This window comes from Nesoenas mayeri (assembly GCF_963082525.1).
Source record: "Nesoenas mayeri genome assembly, chromosome: 4".
Taxonomy (NCBI): domain Eukaryota; kingdom Metazoa; phylum Chordata; class Aves; order Columbiformes; family Columbidae; genus Nesoenas; species Nesoenas mayeri.
Genome location: NC_137540.1, coordinates 30,941,437 through 30,962,383, shown reverse-complemented (window position 1 = coordinate 30,962,383; position 20,947 = coordinate 30,941,437). Strand labels below are relative to the sequence as shown.

General features: G+C 39.1%; 1 protein-coding gene across 1 annotated transcript in view; it reads left to right on the top strand.

Annotated features, from left to right (window-relative positions):
- Positions 1–20,947, top strand: part of SH3D19 (SH3 domain containing 19) — a gene marked incomplete at both ends in the record, with an annotated part of 79,742 nt that overhangs the window by 49,804 nt on the left and 8,991 nt on the right. The window contains 5 exons of the mRNA XM_080343806.1: positions 10,109–10,216; positions 13,553–13,665; positions 15,860–15,918; positions 18,221–18,485; positions 19,842–19,910. Of these exons, the coding sequence (XP_080199932.1) occupies positions 10,109–10,216; positions 13,553–13,665; positions 15,860–15,918; positions 18,221–18,485; positions 19,842–19,910 (614 nt within the window). The remainder of the gene's footprint in view (positions 1–10,108; positions 10,217–13,552; positions 13,666–15,859; positions 15,919–18,220; positions 18,486–19,841; positions 19,911–20,947) is intronic.

The window sequence follows — 20,947 nt, the reverse complement described above, 5'->3', positions numbered from 1 at the left end:
AATCTGACTAATTTATTTGAGTGCCTGAAGTTCTGTAGTGGAAATGTAGTCATCTAGAGAAGCAGAAATGTTTGTTGCATTTAGGGAAACTTGCAATCAAACATACTGGGATATTCTGTCCATCTCACCAGTGCTTGCTTATTTTCTCTTTCCTATCTTTGTGTCTTATCTTGTCATGCAACTATATGCTTGTTATACAACTATAATTTTTACAAATAAGTGAAAATAATTATTTCATATGGGCAGATTAATTACTGCAAATACATCCCTTTCATAAACCTTGTTTGATTCCACTAAGCACTTGAGGTCAATTTTTTTTAATGCTGTTTTAGGCGGTTTAAGACACAGGTGGGTATTGGGATGTCATTAGATTTTATAGCAGTAGGTTTTTCCCTCTTATTATTATATATATAATCCAGAGAGACTTCTGCTTTAAAACAGATGGTCTGTCATACAAAATGCCTGCTTAAGGGACTAACTATGATTTTTAATCTTTTTTTTAACCTCATTTATCATTAAGCATCTCAGCTTTCTGAAAAGAGAATCTCAGATACTGTGTAGTTGTCACAGTAAATCAATATTGATGATTGTTAACAAATGCGATTTCTTCACAGTTTGTGGATTATATCATTAGAAGTAGTTCTAGTTTATTATTATTATTTCTCCTCTATATCAGCATAAAAACCCCAAGGCAGATGTAGAAAGTCCCTTAAATCCCAAAACTGCTAAGACTGGAATGTTCACAAATACAGATCTCAAGGGAGCTCATGAAAGGAGTGATATAAGGCAAGAGAAGATCCTGCAGGAGAGGTGATCAGCTCAACATGAACATAAGCCCATTTTTTCTTGAACTGACAGGTTCCAGGAGTGCTGCAGAAGCTATACCAGGTCTGGAAGGAGGCAGGAGAACAGGATGACTGGAGAAATGTTTCGTACATATGTTACAGAAGTGTCTGACTGACAGTGTCTAGCTAGGAACAAATTATCATTGTGTCTGAAGGCTGGAGCCACGGAACAGCTACTGTGCATGTGATGATTTTAGAAGAAAGTTAGAAGCGTGAGGGATAACTCTTGCTTTTTGTGCATTTAGGGTGAAACTTGTAGTTTTGGTAATTTTGTTTTGATTAATAAATGCAACAAACAGAGAGAAAATGTAACTATTCTAACTACAAGGCAAGAAAAGAGAATACTTAAATTTTGAAAGTGCATAAAAAGGGCAATGATGTTTTGACTATATACCCTAAAACAGACTGTTTTTCCCCCAACCTGGAAAAATTGAATGAACATTAAATCTTCTGTTAAATCAGAGGCTGACTGATCTCACATGAAAATCACCTGAAAAAACAGCTTTCGTGAAGTGGTAAGAATGTCAGTCTTCATCTTTCTGGCTGGTGTCCTAGGCATTATTCTTGATTTAATTAAGAAGAAAATACTTCCCATTCTCATGGCTAACAGAAGAATTATTCAGGTAATAGCTTCCTGAGTTGTTGAGTCACCTGCCCATGATTTTATGCATTCAATAAAATGGTATCTTTGCTACAACTCCTTCTTATGTACTAAAGAGGAAAAAGGTCTGACAGTACTATCACTTTATTACACTCTAAAATTAGGATTCATTCTACCTTTTTGCAGGCATTTGTGAGCTCCAGATCATACCCTATACCCTTGATTACTAATGTCGAGCTGCGTCTTGACAAAGCATCCACAAGAAGCACACTGCCTTTCTGAAAAATGAGGCAACGCAGAGTACTAATACTAGCTATTTCTCATGTTCCCACGGGAACATCTTAGGATTTGCGAGATGAATCCACATTAAAATGTTTTGTAAAGGCAGGAAGAGAAGCGCTAATCTTGGTCCCAGTTCCCCAGACCTTTGCATTTCTTACAGATTTGTCATTGTCATTACTTAGCAAAATGACAGTGCTCTACTTGTTGTTATGGCAACCCTCAGAAAGGAAGAAGGCTTTTATGCAGCAGTGTTTGAAACTAAGCATCGCCAGCTTGTTTGTCAAAGAGCAGTGTTACATCACAGATTACAATGTTCACAAAACTTAATTTTCTTCTGATACAGCAGAAACGTGGCTGGTACTTAGATGGATGTAAGTAGACCTGGACGGATCGATCACTGCTGCTGCTAATGCCTGATGCATAAGCAAGAAGGTGAAGCGTTCAGCTGATGATAGGGAGGGCACAGAGGTTGCAGTGAGCGTATGAATGAAAAGGTGAAGCGAGCTAAATAAATCCAGAGCCTCCACAGCAATTAGTTGACTGACATAAGACATCAGCTTCATCTAACAGAAGGCAACCACCTCCACAGTAGTGGAATTTATTTGAAAATCTGAATATTATTTATGTGCCAGCAATATTGGCAACAAAACCGTTTACAGTTTCACCAGTTTAACTGTTAGTGTTTAACTGGTAGTTTAAAACTACCAAAGCTGGCTGGATGATTTTCTTTCAAGTTTACCTCAGGCAGTCCTGTGTTTTTCATCAGTGTTTGACAGAATTTCCAACAGCACAGCTCTTAGAGTGAGCTTGCCCTCACCAAACATCAATGATTTTATATTTGTCCAACCCATATGGAGAAGGGGAACCATTCTGGTGCCAGTAGAGACTCTGGGTTCCAAGATCCCTTTCAGAGCTTTCAGCATCCACTCTGCCACTTAAAGTCTGTGGGAGCTTTGGAAGTTCGACAGCTGTGAGATTCAGAAGTGAACTGTGGCAGAACCTTGCATCCAACTCCTGTCTCTGATGCTGGCCCAAGGGAGGTGCCACGAAGGAGAAGTCAGGAATGACAAGTCTGTAGAACTGCTCCTTTTGTCAGCAGCCAAAATTGGTGCCAGTTTTAAGTGCCATAATTTTGGACTCAAAGGCAAGAGATAATGTTCAAAGCCATTTGTATCCTAATGAAATTACTTCTGTTCAAGTTAGTCATTTGGAATGTGAAGGCATCTGTTTGGGACTCTAAATCTTGAGGTGCTAATGCTTTGGATGACAGTTGTGATATTTTGGATCATCTGGGGTATTTTTACATTTCTCTTATAGCTGATAACAGGAATTTGTGTAGTTTCTGAAGGTTAAAAGTTCCAGTAGTCTGTCAAGTGGGCTCTCTTCTCACTACTTCATTTTTACAAAGGCTTGGAAATTAAATCCTTGTGCAAGTTGAACTGAGTGTAAATTCCACGTCTTCAGAAGATCCGTGATTTTACCCATAACTTGTATTAGTTGTTCTGTTAAAGTGTGTAGTGTGTCTGCTTGCTGAATGTTCTGAGAATGTATGTTTTGGACAAAGAAAATAAGGTAACAGTGCATTTAAAGCACATATTTAAATTAAAACCTGGAGGTGATCTTGCTAGAATTCCTTTTTATATGTGGAGAGCTACTCTTCTGTCTTGTTTTCTCTCTCAAAAACAGCCTATAATTCACTTATTGCTCTGTGCCTGATATACGAGAACTCTGTTTAAACCAAATAATTTGAAAAGCAGTTCAGAGAGAGCCTTACCTTACCAGCAGGAGATAGCTCTCTCTTTTCATATCTTCATCATATTTCGTGTATTTCAACTCTAACAGTGATACAACTGCTGCATTTCTTAATTATCTCTCTATCTCTCTAACTGCTTCATTGCAGTTTAAAAGTTCATTTCTGCCTGCATGGCAAAAAACACCTCCAAAAAACAACCAAACCAGTGCTGCTCTCCATGTATATATTTTGTTCCTTCTTATGGCATGAATGGTGGAATTTGTGTGATGCTGTAGTCAATCAGAACTGCTGCTTGGGTAACTCCAAATTTGTCTGTTGTGGGAGTATTGTGCAGCTGTTTGTTTTTAATTGCTTCCTCAGGAAGGAAAAGAAAAAATTAAAATGTTTCTAACTGGCAGATTAGTCCAGAGGTATCTTCAAAATAATGTAGCTTTTCTTAGGATTCTGCGGTGTTACTTCCGATAACTCTTGTTGTGGTTATTTTAAAGTTACCTATCTCGTTTTTTACTTACTGCCAAAAGTATCATCTCCAGCAAAAAGTGAGCTCTCTCATCCATTTTAGTTTGCTATTTGGCTTACACCTCTGACAAAACCGGATTTACCTGATGACATGCTACCGTGGGGTGGAGGAATGGAAGTTTGGGTCTCTACTGTGCCTTGTTGGTTTTCCTGCAAGGTTGTCATTCTCCAGCAGCAGTGGTAACAAGCATCCGTTAACTCTTCAGATGCTACAGATCTATGCTTAGTAAACATAAATTGAAGCCCTCAGGGAGCTTGGAAGTTACCACAGGAGATGCCCTTATATGTACTTTCAGAAAACAACTAAGGTTTTTGAATCATAGATACATAATAGATGAGGAGTCCTTTGGGTTGTCAAATACAAATGAATTTTCTTTTGAGTTCCACGTCTATAGATACTGCTAAGTGGTAACATACAAGTAGTAATGTTCTTAGTAACAACTATCTTATCTGATTATTAAATCTGTTTATTTTACAGTGGCACGTAAAATGCAGACATACTTTGATCAGGAGGATTGTCCAAGAAAAATCAAATGCTTATTTAAAAGAAGTGTTTATAAATAAACTAGTATTATTTTCCTTTGCTGAAAGCATGTGAGATTCCTGCAAGAGGGTAGATAGGTATTTTAAAAAAACATTACAATTTCTCTTTGCCTTCACATTTTCATTTAAAAGATTTTGTATGCCTACAGCTTTCCATTACAAATCCTCTGCTTTGAAGATTTCCAGCTTGCCTGTTTTGGGGCACTTGAATCTGTTGCCAGTGAACAAGCCTTTGTTCACCTGGCAAGAATGGACCAGGCTGTGTTTCTTAATCTGCAGGCTAATTGGGGAGGTTTATGGTGTTGTTTTGTTTTTTATTTTTGTCACCCACTGTATGTCCGAATACCCTCTGGCATCCAACTTCTGAAGTTAGACCAGGTTATGCAACCAATTTCTAACAACATGATCTCATGGCTGACCTGTTGAGGGCAGGAGGTTGGATGAGAGACCTCCTGAAGGCTCTTGCACTCTGAACTATTCTAGTTGTACTTGCACTACCAAAATAGATTAATGATGTAGGAATAGGCTCCTAACTTTCATGTGCTAGCTTGTGCTGGTATAAGCAGTCTTTCTGTGCCAAAGGTGGTATAATTGCTATCACCTTTACTAGTATGGACAAGCTGGCAATGCACTGATCGGTTGTGCTATTAGATACAGAGAGGAACTAAGTGTGGGCATTCCCACTCTTTGAGAGGAAAGTGCTGAAAGCTCGGCAAAGGTCCATTTGTGTCTGTCTCTCTGTAAGATGTAGCACTGTAGTTTTTCACCCTGTAAACATTTGTATTGCCATTAAATGTTACAATAGCCCAAGAAGTTTTGCTGTTCTAGTAGTAGATTTTATTTTGTCTGCTCTTCAACTTTCTTACGCCATGGATGAGATATTTCATTGCTCAGTTAAGGGCGTCTTGCATTTTCAACAAGTACATTTAGGTTGGATCTTCTATTGCATCTCTCAGCATTTTTTTATATATACTTTCCAGACAATATCAGACTCTACATAATTCTTTGACTTTGGGCACTTTTGTCATACTGATGGCTAGGCTTCTTCTGCAAACTCCACATGTATCCTGTAAACGTCATTCATTCTTTGAACTAGACTCTTTCCTCAAAAGCAGTCATCGCTGGCCTTGAGTTGCCGTGCTTTTTTAGTAATCTGTCAGATGTCAGCAGTGAACAGGGAGCAATGCCTGTTAAAAATCTTCACCTAAGTGTGGGTTAAATGTGCTTCCACAAGCACCAGCTTGTTTTCATGGGGCTCGGTTGTAATAAAACCATTTTTTCAATATGGGTTAGCTCTATTCTATATTCAGGAAAGAGCCCAATAACAATTATGTTCTGTGTGAAGACAGTGTGTGAGCCTTGCCTTTGACAGCTGATTTAGTTTTTTTAATTAAACATCGAAAGTAGACACAGTTGCATACTTCTGTAGTAGCAAGTGTTGTAATGTCAGCATCAACACCTTTTATACTACGTGGTTCTCACATGTACTGAGAGTACTTGCAGGACTGAGCATCTTCACAGCAGATAATACTATTCTGTGCTTTCATCTTTCCATGTCTGATTTGCTTGGAGGTTCCCCTTATTGCTGCTGAGGCATCTGTTACCATCTTACTGCCACCTACTTAAAGACCACCAATACATGCTTCAGAAAGATATCCATCTGTACGTCTCACATGGGCAAACCCTGATGTTTGTTCTGTAACCTCCTGATTTTTTATTTTAAACAAAACTGGTAAACGAGAGTCGGGGGAGGGGCAGAGCTGATTCTCCTACACTGTATATCATCTTTCTTTTACCAGTTTATTTGAATGCACAGCTTTCATTTGTCTTTCCTGTGAACAAGAACAGTAATATATGTTATCACATAAATCTTTGAAACAGAAGCTGTAGAAAAGTGAGACTAAGGAAGACACAGGCTTTAAGCATAATTGTAAAAGTTTAATACAAAAAATCAATAGAAGTCTGTTGATATGTTATGAAAAACGCCTTGCAGATTAATTTCCTTGAGCTGAGAAGCTCTAAATGAGTATATTAACAATTCTGTTTTCACACTTCTGTGAATTATGCTCAAACGATGTCCAATTGTTGTTAAACAACATAAAAAATTGATATGTTGTCAGTCGCATTGCACAAAGCAGCGCAGTCATTTACTCAGCCAATTTCTGCTGCAAACCCAACACTGGGGAATGGAATAACACAAACAAGGTAATGAGTTTTAAACTAATTATGAGGTGACAACAGTATAACTGAACATAAGATAATGAGTAGAAAACTAAGGTGCAGTGAATGGTTTTCTCAGCCTTAAATTACTTTTCTCAAACTTTAAAATTACTTATCAGATTTATTGATTTAGAGACCTATACCAACTGCTGAATGGTTGAGAAAGCCATTTCTATGCATAGCAATGATTAACAGCTGACAAACAGTAATTCTGTACAACTTTAAGTCTTCCATAAATTTACAAGAATACAGATCTGTGATTATTTGTGGTGTTTACAGCATTTCCACTTGTTCTCACGGTACCTATATTTTTATAAGATAGAGGCTTTGGAAAATTGTTCCTTCATTTTTCATGCAGAATTTCCTGAACCTCTGCAAAACCCTACCTTGACAAGGTGCTCCATGTGCCAGCATGTTACCTATGGTCCTGCTCTGCCAAGGAGCCTGTGACTGAGCCCTGCTCACCTTTCTTCTCTCCCTGTGTCTCCAGCATCCCTATGGGCCAGTAGAGCTTCGAGGCCCCACTATCTCACCACGGTCTGTCGTGGAGTTACCAGCTAACCGAAAGAGAGAAGAAAACCCAGTTCCAGGGTTTTTCTTCTCTTTTCAGGCACACTAAAGTTACTCTGAAAACCACCATAAGAGTTAAGATTAATCTTCTTTTTTTTAACGCAATTCAAACGTTAGCAGTGTAGCTAGCAAAACATTGGTAGAAAGAAATGTAAGAAAATTATAACTGCAGGCTTACTCTAAGAGTGGGATTTGTGTTTCTTGTAGTGACTGTGCTGCCAGAATGCTTGCACCCATTTTGTCACCTGTGCTTTGAAGTCACAGAATCACAGAATCATTCTGGTTTGAAGAGACCCTCAGGATCATCAAGTCCAACCAGTAACCTAACTCTGGCAGTAGGCCATGTCCCTGAGAACCTCATCTCTGCATCTGTTCAACCCCATGAGGGATGGTGCCTCCATCACTGCCCTGGGCAGCCTGTTGCAATGCCCTTTCCAGGAAGAAATTGTTCCCAATATCCAATCTAAACCTCCCCTAGTGCAACTTGAGGCTGTTTCCTTTTCTCCTATCACTTGTTACTTGGGAGAAGAGACCGACCACCTTTCCACTAGAAAAACCCTTGCTCTGATGCAGCTTTCATTGAAGAGACCTAAACCTTTTACTGGCTAGTGCTAATCCATAACTTGGACAAGGTGGATTTTTTACCTTAACCATTTAAAACATTGTAGGTTGCCTTTCCCTGGTTTCTGGATGCACAAGTGTCTTTGGGCATAATGTGATGGAGCCATCTTCTCTCTAGATGGTAACAGAGTTTATTTTTAACTATAGCCTGTATATCTTCAGCGGACGAATCCTTGACCTGTCATGATCCTTTCTACCTGAAGTGTACACTCAAAGCTGTTGCGCAAGCAGCCTGGCAGAAGGAATTGATGTGCTTTTGATTCACAATTAAAATGTGACGTGAAGGTACCCAGGCAGATGTCTGGGGAGCCTGTTGGCAGGTAGATGCCTTGACTTTGAGAGAGACCATGGCACAGCTCCTCACGGCACACCTCTACGTGATGGATACGCCTAGGAAGTGAGCCTCAAGCTAGGGGCTTGCAGGAGGTGGATATTTGAGCAGGGCCCAGCGGGCACAGGCCCTGCAGCATCTTATCCTGCTGGTGCTGCAGCTGCCTGCAGTGGGAGCTGGGGGGCCTAGGGGCACTGGCAGAGGGACCGGGGGTGCTGTGACTGCCAAGTCGCATGCATCCCTGACACTGTAATTAGCAGCTCAATATTACACAGTGTTTTCTCCCTCTGAAATTACTTTGGGCCTATTTTTGGCTAAAACAAAGAAACAGAGCAACAACAAAAGCCACCACAACAAACAAGCAAAACCCCACAGAGCTTGATGTACTTGATCATCTTCCCCTCTCTCTAAATATGCCAAAGCTTTTTAATTAAAATGCTAAAAGGTTTTTAATGAGGTGGTTCATAAATAAATACTGTCTTTCTGGATTTTCTTAAATCTTATGTGTATTCTAATACAGATTTCTAGTGTAGTGATAAACTGGAGTGTGTTACGGTATCCAAAATTATCTGTAAGAAATCATGACTTCATATTATGTGACTTTTAAATTGTTTTTCTAAGTGTTGAAGTTAGAATATTTTTCAAATAACGGGGCTTCCAACTTTGTCAGAAAGTGCGATGGTAATTTTGGGGAAGGGTATGTTTTTATTAAAAGGTGCTGAAGAATTTAAAGAGATGCCCAGCGTGCTTCTTCTCTGAGACTCTGACACTCAATAAATAACATCTCATTGAGCTACACATCTGAAAAGGCCACCAGAGGAGATCAAACTCCGTTCTTGGGGCTATGAATATCTAGCATGGAGAATTTATTGTCTGGAGTGCTTCTCCAGTTTCTAAATTTACACATTTACGATACCATTAAGCATTGCCATTTTAGTGCAGTTTTTGGTAACATCAGAGAAAAAGGTAGCAGTTGTTAACAACAGAGAAGAGGCATAAATGAAGTATTGCTCTTTGACATGAAGGTGTACTTGAGAAAGAACCCATTGATTTGCATTTTATTTATGTACAAGTATTTTTACAGCTGCCTTCTACATGCACATATGTTCCCATGCCTATTAATAACAGACCAGTGCTTAAGTTTGTGAAGCATAGAAAACATTGCTCCTGTCTTAGCGGTGGAATGAGTGGACAGGCTTGTAGAGGAGTGAGTGATAGGTACAGGCAGGGGCAGAGCTCAGGCATGACTCCCAGTCCTTGGGCTGCAGCAGTCTCCTCCATGACACCAGGTTTATAATCAACAAAGTAATGCAGAGTCTTCCAGGGAATTAGTTGTTCTACAGCAAGGACGTTTTTCAGTCAGTAATATTTAAATGCTTTGTTTTGTTTCCATAGGCATTTTATCTGTTGCAGAGCTGATTGTTAAGCTTTGGCAAGATTTTATTGATTAAAACTTTTTAGCGAATGTGTTCACAGCTATGTCTGCATATTAGAGCAGCTGCTTTGAAAACATTTCCCTAAAGCCCTCCTCATTTCAGGTCTCTGTTACCAAGAAATGCAGTGCCTCTTGTTCAGTGGCTTATATAATCCCAGAAGGCATCTGGAGCATGTTTATGTTAAGTCAACTATGAATGCAGATGTACAGAAAAGACATACTATTTACAAAGAGCTGAATATGCTCTTTGCATCAGCCTGATTTATGTATTTTTTTATTACTTTCTTGGATGTGAAGTATCAATGTTCTTAACAACAAAAGCAATACCTGGTGAGATTTGTGTTCAACAAATAAATTTTAAACATGTTGGTTGTTTTTTCCTCTTTAGATCCATTTCAGTTCCTCACCAAAAGTGAACCTGCAAAGGAACAGACAGCTCAACCCGCTTTAGCCCGGAAACCCACTGTGATCCGAATCCCAGCTAAGCCTGGGAAACGTAAGTTCTTCTCCCAAATTGCCTGATAATTTTCTGTCAGAAAATGTTTTAAACTGGGGCTTACTATTTACTAATTGAGTTGCTGTTTACTAGCTATATTAGCTGCCAAAGGAATCTTGTGGTACAGTTTGACAAGACAGAGGAGCCAACCTAAGGGCTGTGGGAGAAGGGAAGGAAGAATAGCTGGGAGTCATGTTCCCCTCTCCCTACCTCCCAGCTACCTCCTCTGGCTCCCTCCCTCGCACTGAATTCAATGTCCCTCAAACCTTATGGAACTAACACGTATCAGTGAAACAGGGTGGGGGGGATCTAAAGGCTGTCAGGGAAGAGCTGGAGGGGACCCTCTGAGCAGCAGCAAACTTGTTTCATCAGTTAAACTGCATCGCTGAGCTGTACCTTTGGTCAAATTAACTTCTCACATCAGCTGAAGATATTATAATGCTGCTCCCAAGCGTCCTGGGAACAGGGCTCCCACTTGTCAAAGGGACAACGTTAGTGTATTAAACTTTGCTTCAAACACAGCATAGTTGGGATCTAAGCTTAGTTTTCGCAGCTTGCATAAAAAAGTTCCCTTGACCCTTGTTAGATTTGTAATCTGTGGCAATTTAAGCAGGTGTTTTGGCAGCAATTGAGGGAATAAGGAATGCCTGCAAGAACTTGGATGCAAAAACCTGATGTGTTCAATTTTGTGTCAAGGTCTTGACTATAGTTTTCTGACAATTACCGTATCCCTAATGCCTTTCACCTCTAATCTTTTCCAGCTTTACAAATGACACTGACAGTATCTCAGAGTGAAAATTTATCAGAAAGCCGCAAGGTCTTTGTGTTGACCTTTGTATGCTGGAGTACACACTTGCTGCTGTTCAGAATTATGTTTTATCCTCAAAGCTTAGGGAGAAATGTCACCAGATTGCTCTTAAAACTCATATTTCAAAATCATATTTTACTACACTGAATAGTAGCAACTAGATGTCCAGGTGGGTTCTCTCCTAAGACCTTCTCTCATTATTTCCTAAGTTCCCTTCTCCCGCCACCACCACACCAGTGCTAGAATATTAGGTTTTCTTTTCCTCTGCATACGTGAGAAATACAGCGGAAATTATTAAAAATGCAGAGAAGACTGAAGATAAAGCTATGAGTAAAAGTCTTTCTGTTAATACCTGATCATAAATAAAAGTGAAAGAATATGTTTACAAACTACTTTTAAGAACCCAAGATATAATTCTTCGCAAAGGAAATTGCAATTTCCATTTAAAAAGAAAAATAGACTTGACAATATGTTTTTTCTCTATTTTTTGCCTGAGCTGGATTATCTTTTGAATTTGGGGACAACCAGTCCCTTGCTGCTCTCTAGTGGTAACTGAGCTTTCCACAGGAGACTGCTCGTCATCAGCTACCATTGTTGTGGGGTACGAGGGACTGCTTTATGGGATGCTGTGGCTATAAGATTAATGGCATGTGGAGGAACAGCAGTGGGTTCCAAGAAAGCAGAGTAGCCTTTTGTCACACAGGAGCTGCTGCAGAAATGTAAGCTGTTAAAAAATGAAAAAAGTACAACTGGGCCAAGGTAAAACATGGATACAACAATAGGATTTACCTTGTAAGAGAGCCACATAGTCTCAGTGCAAGGGGTCTTTCACCATCATGGGTATGGAGGGAGATTAGTTCTGTCAGGAACCAGCACAAACCTAGAAGAAAAACCCCGATAAGCAAAAAAACCCAGCCAGCACTACCAAAAAGGGGACAGAGCTGGATGCTTAAGAATTTGAACTCCAGTAAAGCACTCATAGAGCATTTGCATTTTTGTCAAGCTGTGATTAGAAAGGAAGCAATAAACTTCCACTTCAGTTATTACACTTTGAAATCACTGAAAATAACACCTGCCTTCTAGTTCTTGTGGATTTTTTTTCCCTTCCTTTATTTCCTTTCATTTTAGTCTTATGAAGGAGTAAAGGCAAGAAAATTAGGACATCTGGGTATATATCAAGATTTGAAGTGATGAGAATAAAGAAGTCTCTCATGCTTTTTATATATCAGTAAGGTATGAGAAGATTTCTCTTGCAATTACTGACAGGTATTGTTTTTACTTTTCAGCCATCATACTACCTTAGAAGAGTGATGAACTTCACTAACTTATTTCCCCCTACTTGATCCCTGCCAACACAATAACTGTGACCTCTGCTCCTAAGAATATCCTTTAACTGATCAATTTTTAAACATCACACCAGTGTTTTGGATCACAGTAATGCAACTGAGGTGTTTAAAAGAAACAATACTTCTCCTTCCTTTGTGTTGTTTCTTTGCTGAGAGTACTTTTCATGAAATGAGCACCTGGAAGTTTTCAGTTGGATAGAATCTCTCCTCTTTTTTTGTCTGTAAATGTCTAGGCTGTCTAGATATATTTTTACATAACTTCAAGACTTGCTGGAACTCAGAAGAGCTTAAGTGTCTGAAGTTCTTTGTAGTAAATGAATTCTCTTGGTGTACAAATATGTTGCAAAAAAGATGGCAAGGTTCCAATAAATAAAGACAAAATAATTGGTAAATGTGCTAGCAAAACCTGTCCAAGTGCTTCCTAGGTTGCAGTGGCAGAGATGTTGAAAGCAAATAGCATGTAATTAGAAGGTTTTTGTGTTCTCTATTGAGAATGAGGACATGGTCACTCTTCCATAGTAAGAGTTGTACTGTTTCTTCTTCCATGTCCTAAATTTGCTTGGCTCCTCAAAGACTATGAGGGAGCTTCTGTCTCTGTTTTAATTCTGTCACCCTGAATTTTGTAGAAGGCAACAGTTTCTTTTCTTGCCTTTACCTTTCTGGAGATTCTTCCATCCAAGTCTCCTGATCTTTCAGGGTTACTTGAAATAACCCTCAGCTGTTTTCCAGCCTGAAGGATATTCCGGGAGCTGACAGCTGAAAAAAGTGAGCCAGTTTAGAAATGTGGCTGAGAGATGGTGATGGTGTTTCAGGGTATCCAGTAATGAGTCTGACATTCCCAGGGGTAGAAACTCTTCTACTCATCTAATATTATGTCAACAAGTATTGCAGCTGAGGCCCTGAAACCCTAGAATACCATGCCGGTGTCCTGAGCATAAAGTGAAGATCTGTTACACAGGTTGGGAAGTACTCCTGAATCAACCTCAGAGTTGCAATGATCCCTTCATGTCCCTTTTCACTAATCTTTAAGTGGTCCTGCCCATTGGCTGCTTTGGCTTCAAGGAAGGAAGTTGCATTCACAAAAAAATTCCCCAAACCAAGATGGATTCCTTTACCTATCGTTGGTCCATGTCAAGGAGCTTTTAATTAGACTTTAATTTGGGAACTTTTGGGTTTTTACAGCTTTAAATGAAATCTCACATAGCCCGCCACCACTTCCTGCTGAAAAGCCTATTGGGAACACCTCTGATATCACAGTGGGAAAATCCAACAGTGGTGACCTAGTGAAAAAAGTGGTAAGTTAGAACTGTTTTCCTGTATTGCAACTTTGTCTGCTTTGGTTAACAGATCTCTTGTGACTCTCAAGCATTTGTGAAGTGAGTTATCTGAAGGACCAAAGGATAAAAAGGACTACTTGAAAATATAAGGCATTTTTCTTACAAGAAGGTTCTCTAATTTAATTAGGTAATTTAGACTGCTGTCAGTTCTGAAAAGTGCTTTGTTGATTTTACTAAGCTTTGATCACATCTATTTTCTGTAGTTAGAAGCTGGAATCAGGATATTCTACAATTTAGTTTTAAAAGCACCACAAAGCAGTTCAAAGTCCAATGAGATTTACATAGTGAAATATTGTCCTTTAGAAATTTATCTTTTTTTTTTACCTTCATACACACAGTACCTCTCAGTGTCTGTGCTAACTTCCAGCCAGAGGAAGCTTTTCTGTATATGAATGAAACTTGATTTCTTAAACTGTTTCCTTCCAGTTGTTTTCTAATAGTCCAGAGTAGAATCATTTATTCTGGAAAGTAAGGCTCTGGTCCTTGCTCCTGAGCACATAGTAACAGTAGACATTTTAGCTGTTTTTCCTATATGCCCTTTGACACAGATTTACAAAAGGGAATGAAAATAAACTAATAAATTACCATAGAGTTTCCAAATTTGGAGGGCTGTGATGGCAAGAATGGCAGAGAATCTTGTGGAAACCACAGACAATAAAAAGATCAAATCAAAAGCCCTCACTAGATTGACAGCTGTCAACAGATGTCTTTGTGGCTACCTCTGCTAATAGCATAAAGGGTTTTTTAGACGTCGTGATTGAAGAGGCTGTTAGTACAGGTCCCATCTTTTCTGGATAATGCTGAAAAAATAATTTCCAATACAAGTTGTTAAATAACATTTATACAGTGCAACCCCAAAACTTTTACAATATCATCCAGGTTATTGTGACGGGCATGTCTAAGCTTCAGAGGGTTTTTTTTAAAGAAAAAGACTGCATCAAATCCACGGAAACATTTAATTCATATCTTTGGAAAGATAAGAACTCCTGTGCTTCTGGAACTCGTATTGTTTGTCAGTGGAAGTGATTAACTAGGAACAGTAAAGATCATTGACCATAAGCAGCAGTTGGCACAGATTTCTTCCCTGTCACATGGAAAATTTTTGATATGAGGATAATATCTCCATCTGAAAGTGGCAGGTTGGTTTCTTTCTAGTCGGGATCGTTAAATCAGGAACATTTCATTTGAGGACCTAATCGAGGGTCAAAATTTTGTCACAAAATATGTTTAGGTATTTTCTAGGCAGGAAAAATAATAGAAATTGTTTACCAGTTTCAAGCACATGTATCTCTAATCAAGTAAACAAGACCGTTCAGACCTGCTCAAAATTACTGATTCAGAAAGGATACTTTTGAACCCAGATTCAGCACTCTGATTCACCACACTGCTCCACAAGCAGATGTGCTTGTTCTGCAGAGCTGGCAGCACTTCCTGGCACTGGGATGAAAATGAACAGCAGGGGACAGAAAGGCTGGTAACTTGTTAATCCATAACTGTGGTCCAAGCCCTTCAGACATGGCACATGTTTCCCTCTACTGACTCTGCTGCATGGTAGTGATGGCTGGCAGGGTCAGAATGGGCATCTGGAGGAAGTGATGCCGTAATCTGCCAAAGCAAGATTAACTGCGCTTTATCTCTTAGATCTCTAGGAAACACACTTAGCTACCTCCTTTAATGAGAACTAAAGTTATTTGCAAGAGACGCTGTCCTGTGTGAATTGCATCAATGTCATGTTTTTTGCTTTAAGCCTGTTCAAGGTCTTTCATCTGTCAAAGTTAAATCAAAATTGATAATGTAACTGCAGTGGTTGGAATGCTACAGGCAGTGAAATTGTTCATTTGTATGACTCTCCTGAATTTGGCTCTTAAGTCCTGACTTTCATGTAGTAGGAAGAGAAGGTTGGCTCATACCTAATGCACAATTTAAGCTGTGATTCAGGTAGTCAGCCAGGTTATTTACATCTCCCTCTATGTCCAACAAGATTTTAAAATGCTAGAACATACCATAATACTTACCACTTTATTACCCAGACCTCCAGAAACTCTTGCTTTTCCTGTCAGTAATGTATAATTTAATATAAGAAATGCCTCATTTAAACAAGATCATTTTTATGTCTTAGGTCTAAATGTTTTTTTCTTTTGAATCTTTGTAGGAGTTGGATCATTCAGAACAGGGTGGAGTGCCTCAGCTAGAACCTGTCCTGTCCCCAAGGTAAGCACAATTCTTCGATGGCTCACTTAGAAGTGGTGTTTCTGAGTTAGTTTGCCAAGTTTGTTTCAATGTAGACACTCTAGTCATGCAGCTCTAGTCATAGCTCAGTACACTTGGGTAGGAAGTATGCTCACTAATAAATAGGCAGGACCAAGTTGCTAGCTGGTTAGTACTTGTTTGTACATTATCAGTATGAGCAGGGAGATTATAGGAGGACAGCTGTTTGGCTTTTCAGCTAATGTACAGTGGCTGCTGACAGTCATTCCTTTCTGCATCTTTAACCTTTTCACCTGCAGCTGAATGCAGAATGTCACCTCCTGCATGTTGCTGACCTTTTGATCAACAGAACTTGCACTTGTGACTGGGTTTGAGTGGTGAAGGAATGGAGGTGGCAGATGCTGCCATCCTGGAAAGGGCTGATGCTGGGCCAGCACCTTCCCAGAAGCACTGGCTAGTTTATACAGTTCAGGCCTAAAACACCTGTGAAGGTGCAGAATAAATTATAACTTTAGTCTTTTTATTATTTTGAACCAACAAGAAGGTCTGCAGAGGCAAGAGTAGCTGGCCCAGCCTTAAATTCATGTCTACTAAATGCCAAACTAGAGGGAAATAAGGCATTGCCTGACTGGCCCACTGCAGCTGTCTCAGAATCTACACTCCAGATCTGTGGCTTTAAACACAAGAGTTTGCTCTATTGTATCAGGACAAGAGAATCTTGCAGTTATTAAACTTAGGCTACCAATAATAATAAGTATTCAGTAACAGGAAAGAATGTGGTTGTACCCACAAAGAAACATCTCATTATTGCCTTTTATGCACTTGTTACTTTCCCTCATCCTGTTTAGCATAACAGCAGTCCTGATTCTCCTGAGGGTCTCTGGAACTGCACTCTTCTGCTCAAATGGATTTTTATATTTTTTAAGTAAGCAGTAATAATTCTCTGAATTGCTTGATAGGTTTTTTCGGTTGAGTTGCCTTACAAATGTAGGGGTTGGTTTGCTTCCAGATTTAATACAGACTAACTTGGAATTTCCCCTTTTGTCAATATTAAAAATACTTCGTTTACGATGAGGCTAAGAAAGAGGAAAGGTGGAAGTTGAGCAGAAATGGAGTTTCTTCTTGAAATTTAAAAAAAGATCCATAATCAAATAATAATAGAGAACTTGTATCAGGAGCATTAGTAGAGTACTAATATCTTCTCTAGTGGTGGATGACACAAAATATGACAGAAAGATACTCCAAAGATCCACTAATGCATAGTTGTTGCAGTTGATAATTTTTAAAGACCCTTGAGGAATTCAGACGAGTAAATAATTATCCTGAATTACACTATATAAAAAAAAAGAGAGAGAATTGTAGCAGAAATTGGTAGTAACTAACGAAAGATTTCCCAATAGCAGTGAAGCAATATTGTATTTGTGGAATAGTAGTAGTGCCAGTGTTCTTAATATGAGGAAGGTAAAGATTTATATACATAATGCTTGTTTATAACAGAGGCGATTTTTAATTAGCAGATAATTGATTTGACTGCACTCTTTGGTTCTAAAAGTCATGGCTCGCTTATACTAAATAGGCAGCTTTTTTATCAGTGCTTTGGAACAGGAATTTTTTTATTTTTTTTTTTTATTTACCACTGTCACTTGCTAGTCTCTGATTTTGGTTTCTAAACTACTGGTACACTGATGAGAGTGTGGTACCTTCAGCATTGCCAGAAATCTTGAGTATTTTCACTGGTGTTTTCTTTCTGCAGTAGATATCTGTTGCATAAAAATGGTAAATTCTGCTATTGATGCCATTGTACAAAGTGGTGTCACATGCCATGAGTTTCAGCAGAGGCCAAAATATCATTTCAGGTAAGTGACATGCCAGGAAAAGAGCTGGGCTGATTCCTGAAAACCAGCTAGATCAGCAGAGCTTCTCAGGGCCTTCACTAGAGCTCTCCACTAGAAGAACTCCATCCTGAGATAGCTTCAGACAAAGCTCTTTCTAGAGGTGGTTTGCTGAAAGAAATCTGCTTATGTAGTGAGCTCTTGAGAAAGCTGGCAGGCTGTTGATAAGTGAAAGTGGTAAACAGTCTTGGAAGTACGTACTCAACGGATCTGTCTAAAGACTTGACCATCCAGTCTGAGTATCTGAACAGTTCACATATTCCCAGAGAGCTTCAGATACTACACACTCTAAAGCGCAGGTCATCATGAGTCGTGTTTCCTGATTGCATACTCTGTAGCTAGGGCTGCAGTGGAGGATGAGCTGGCAGGCTTATTAATATGCATATTTCTCTGATGGTTTGTCCTATTTTTAGGCCTGTGGATGGAAAAATTATACCTGCTCGACCTCCCCCACCTAAAGGTGCTCCTGGAAGGCCACCTCCACCAAAACTCTCTGCAGCCAAGACTTCCTCCCAGAAGGATGCTCTTTCACGATCTACTTCTAATATAATTCCTGATAAAAAACCCAGCAAGTTCAGGCTGGGACCCAAGAGAGCAAAAAGTCAATTCTTTAAAAATCCAGATCCAACATTACCTCCTAGACCTAAACCAGGTCATCCTCTCTACAATAAGTACATGGTGAGAGCTGAGGTATTCTGTCTGAGACTATTGTTTGTAAAACAGTGTTGGGTAAAATAGTAGTGAAAATGTAGTAAAGTAGGTTACTATGATTGGCTTTCAAAGTGCATCTATCAGCATAATCTTCCTTAGAAGATACTAATAGATAAATAGTAATACGTACTGTAACGTGATACTGGATAAAGCAATATATAAATGTGAAGAATAGATATGTGTGTCTTTTTTTGTGTAAATATCTGTAATATTTTTATATATATATATATATACACACACATGTATATATCTTTAATGCATAGCTTTTGGTTTTGGGGAGTTCTTTTTAACAGTCACCAGTTCTGAATTCTATTACAGCATGTAAAACAATGCTAAATAATTGTGTATGTATATAGTTTTTCTCTGTAAATGTCAAAATGCTTGAGAAAATTGGGGAAGCATAAGAACTTAAAAAGTAGTTTACCTTACCTAATCAAGCCTGCAAAGAGTGAGGAATGTATCATCACTTACTTTACATTTTTGTCCTATTGATGCCATCCCTTTTCATTATAAAAAATGTTTATTTTTGTTTTTGCATGTGTTGTTAGGGAATATTAAATATAAATGGATCAACGTTTCAGATAAACAGGACAGAGTCTTTCCCCAGATACTTGAAACTGGTCAGTGATCAGGGCTGGTGATCACTTGAACCAGTGCTGTTGTCAAAAAAAACACCCACGCAGTCATAGCATGAACAACATCAACATTCGGCATGAAGTAGAAGCTTTTTTTGCCTTCTTTTTGATCTTTACTCTTGCATTTAGATCCTTGGTGGAGCAGAGGAGCAAGGAAAAGAAAGATGAATCTAGGTTGATAGCAGGAACAGCTTTTAGATAAGGGAAGCATGTTGCTTCGTCTCTGGTGTAGCCACAACTATTTACACGTTTCTTCGTGACATATTTTTGTAGATGAGATTTTTTAAAGTAGCAGACCACTAGTAATTCCCTGCCCTCAAGTGTTACTGTAAATAAAATTTTCCTCCCAGGTTGTTTTTCCAGTGCCCTCCATGACAAATGAATGCATTTCTGTGACAGTGTGTTGCTGGACACCATGTACCATATGGTATGATGCCAGTTAAGTGGCTAAGACACTTTTAAAGTGGATGACAACACCTGGCTTTCTCCAAGTGGCAGTTCTTATCACCAGCAGTCCATTCTGGATGCCTTCCAAAGGAGCTTGTCCTCTGCCACTGGACTTCTAAATGAGTTATCTGTAGTAGGTGGTTTTAATAGTTCCATCATGTGACCATTTTCACTTGCACTGGGAATTTTGGGTGCTTAGAAATGAATCAAACTTCTCCATTTGCTTGTGTTTCTATTCAAGCAACCTGTGCCTCATGGAGTTGCCAAGGAAGATTGTCTCCCTAGGAACACTGGAGACCTGTCCTGTAAGGTAAGGCATTTTTTCTGCTGATAAATATTTAATGAGCAAGACTCATGTTGCATTAAAGTATTAAGTGCTTTAGGCTTTAAAGGTTACACTGAGGAATGTAATAGTGGTTTATTAAATCCTTGTGTTTCTTTAATAAAAACAAAATGACGAACAAAACCCAATAATGGTGATTTGCCTTATAGCAAAGGGACATTCTGCTTATGGAGCAGAGCAACAGTAATTACTTGGAGTGCCAGAAGGGAGAGGAAACTGGTAAAGTTCCTCTGTCTCATGGGGAGATAATCACTCCCTTGGCTGAGTATCTGATAATTGGGCAAAAGATTAAGTGAGTAGTTTTATGAAGTTCTGTACATGATATTTCAGTGATCTGGCTTTGACATACGGACTTGAAAGTATTTTCCTCTCTCTGCTTCTACAGAACCTAACCTGTTTTTAGGGCATTACTATTAAATAGCTAGTATAAAATATAGCTATGAGCAGCCTTTTTGATTATTCTCAGAAACCTACATGGCTGAAGTAGATTTCTATCCAATTTGTTGTTATCTGTTTTAATTCATAGTATTCTGGCCTTATCTTTGTGCATGTTGGGCTTTTTTGGTTGGGTTTTTTGTATGCAATGAATGAGTTTGAATGTAATTCACGCACAGTGATTGTCATCAGTACGGTCTAAAAATACCTAGTCAATGGAATAGAGAAGGCGACTCAACATTTTCCATATAATTTCTCTTTATCTTGCAAAAAAATTGTCATTTCCCCTCAGTGTTATCTTCTTGTAAGCCAAAGCCTAGTGGCTTGCTCACCCCTCTAAAACGCGCAGCAGTCAGCAGATGTGCTGCCCCTGTCGAATGTGCTGGGCAGGGCCGGGCTGGGATATTCTCTCCAAGCAAGGAAGAGTAACTGGTGGCATGCAGTACTGAGCAGCAGTCCAAAGTTTGGCCACATCAATGTTTATAAATATGTAAAAGGTGAGTGTCACGAGGATGGAGCCAGGCTCTTCTCAGTGACAACCAATGATAAGACAAGGGGCAATGGGTGCA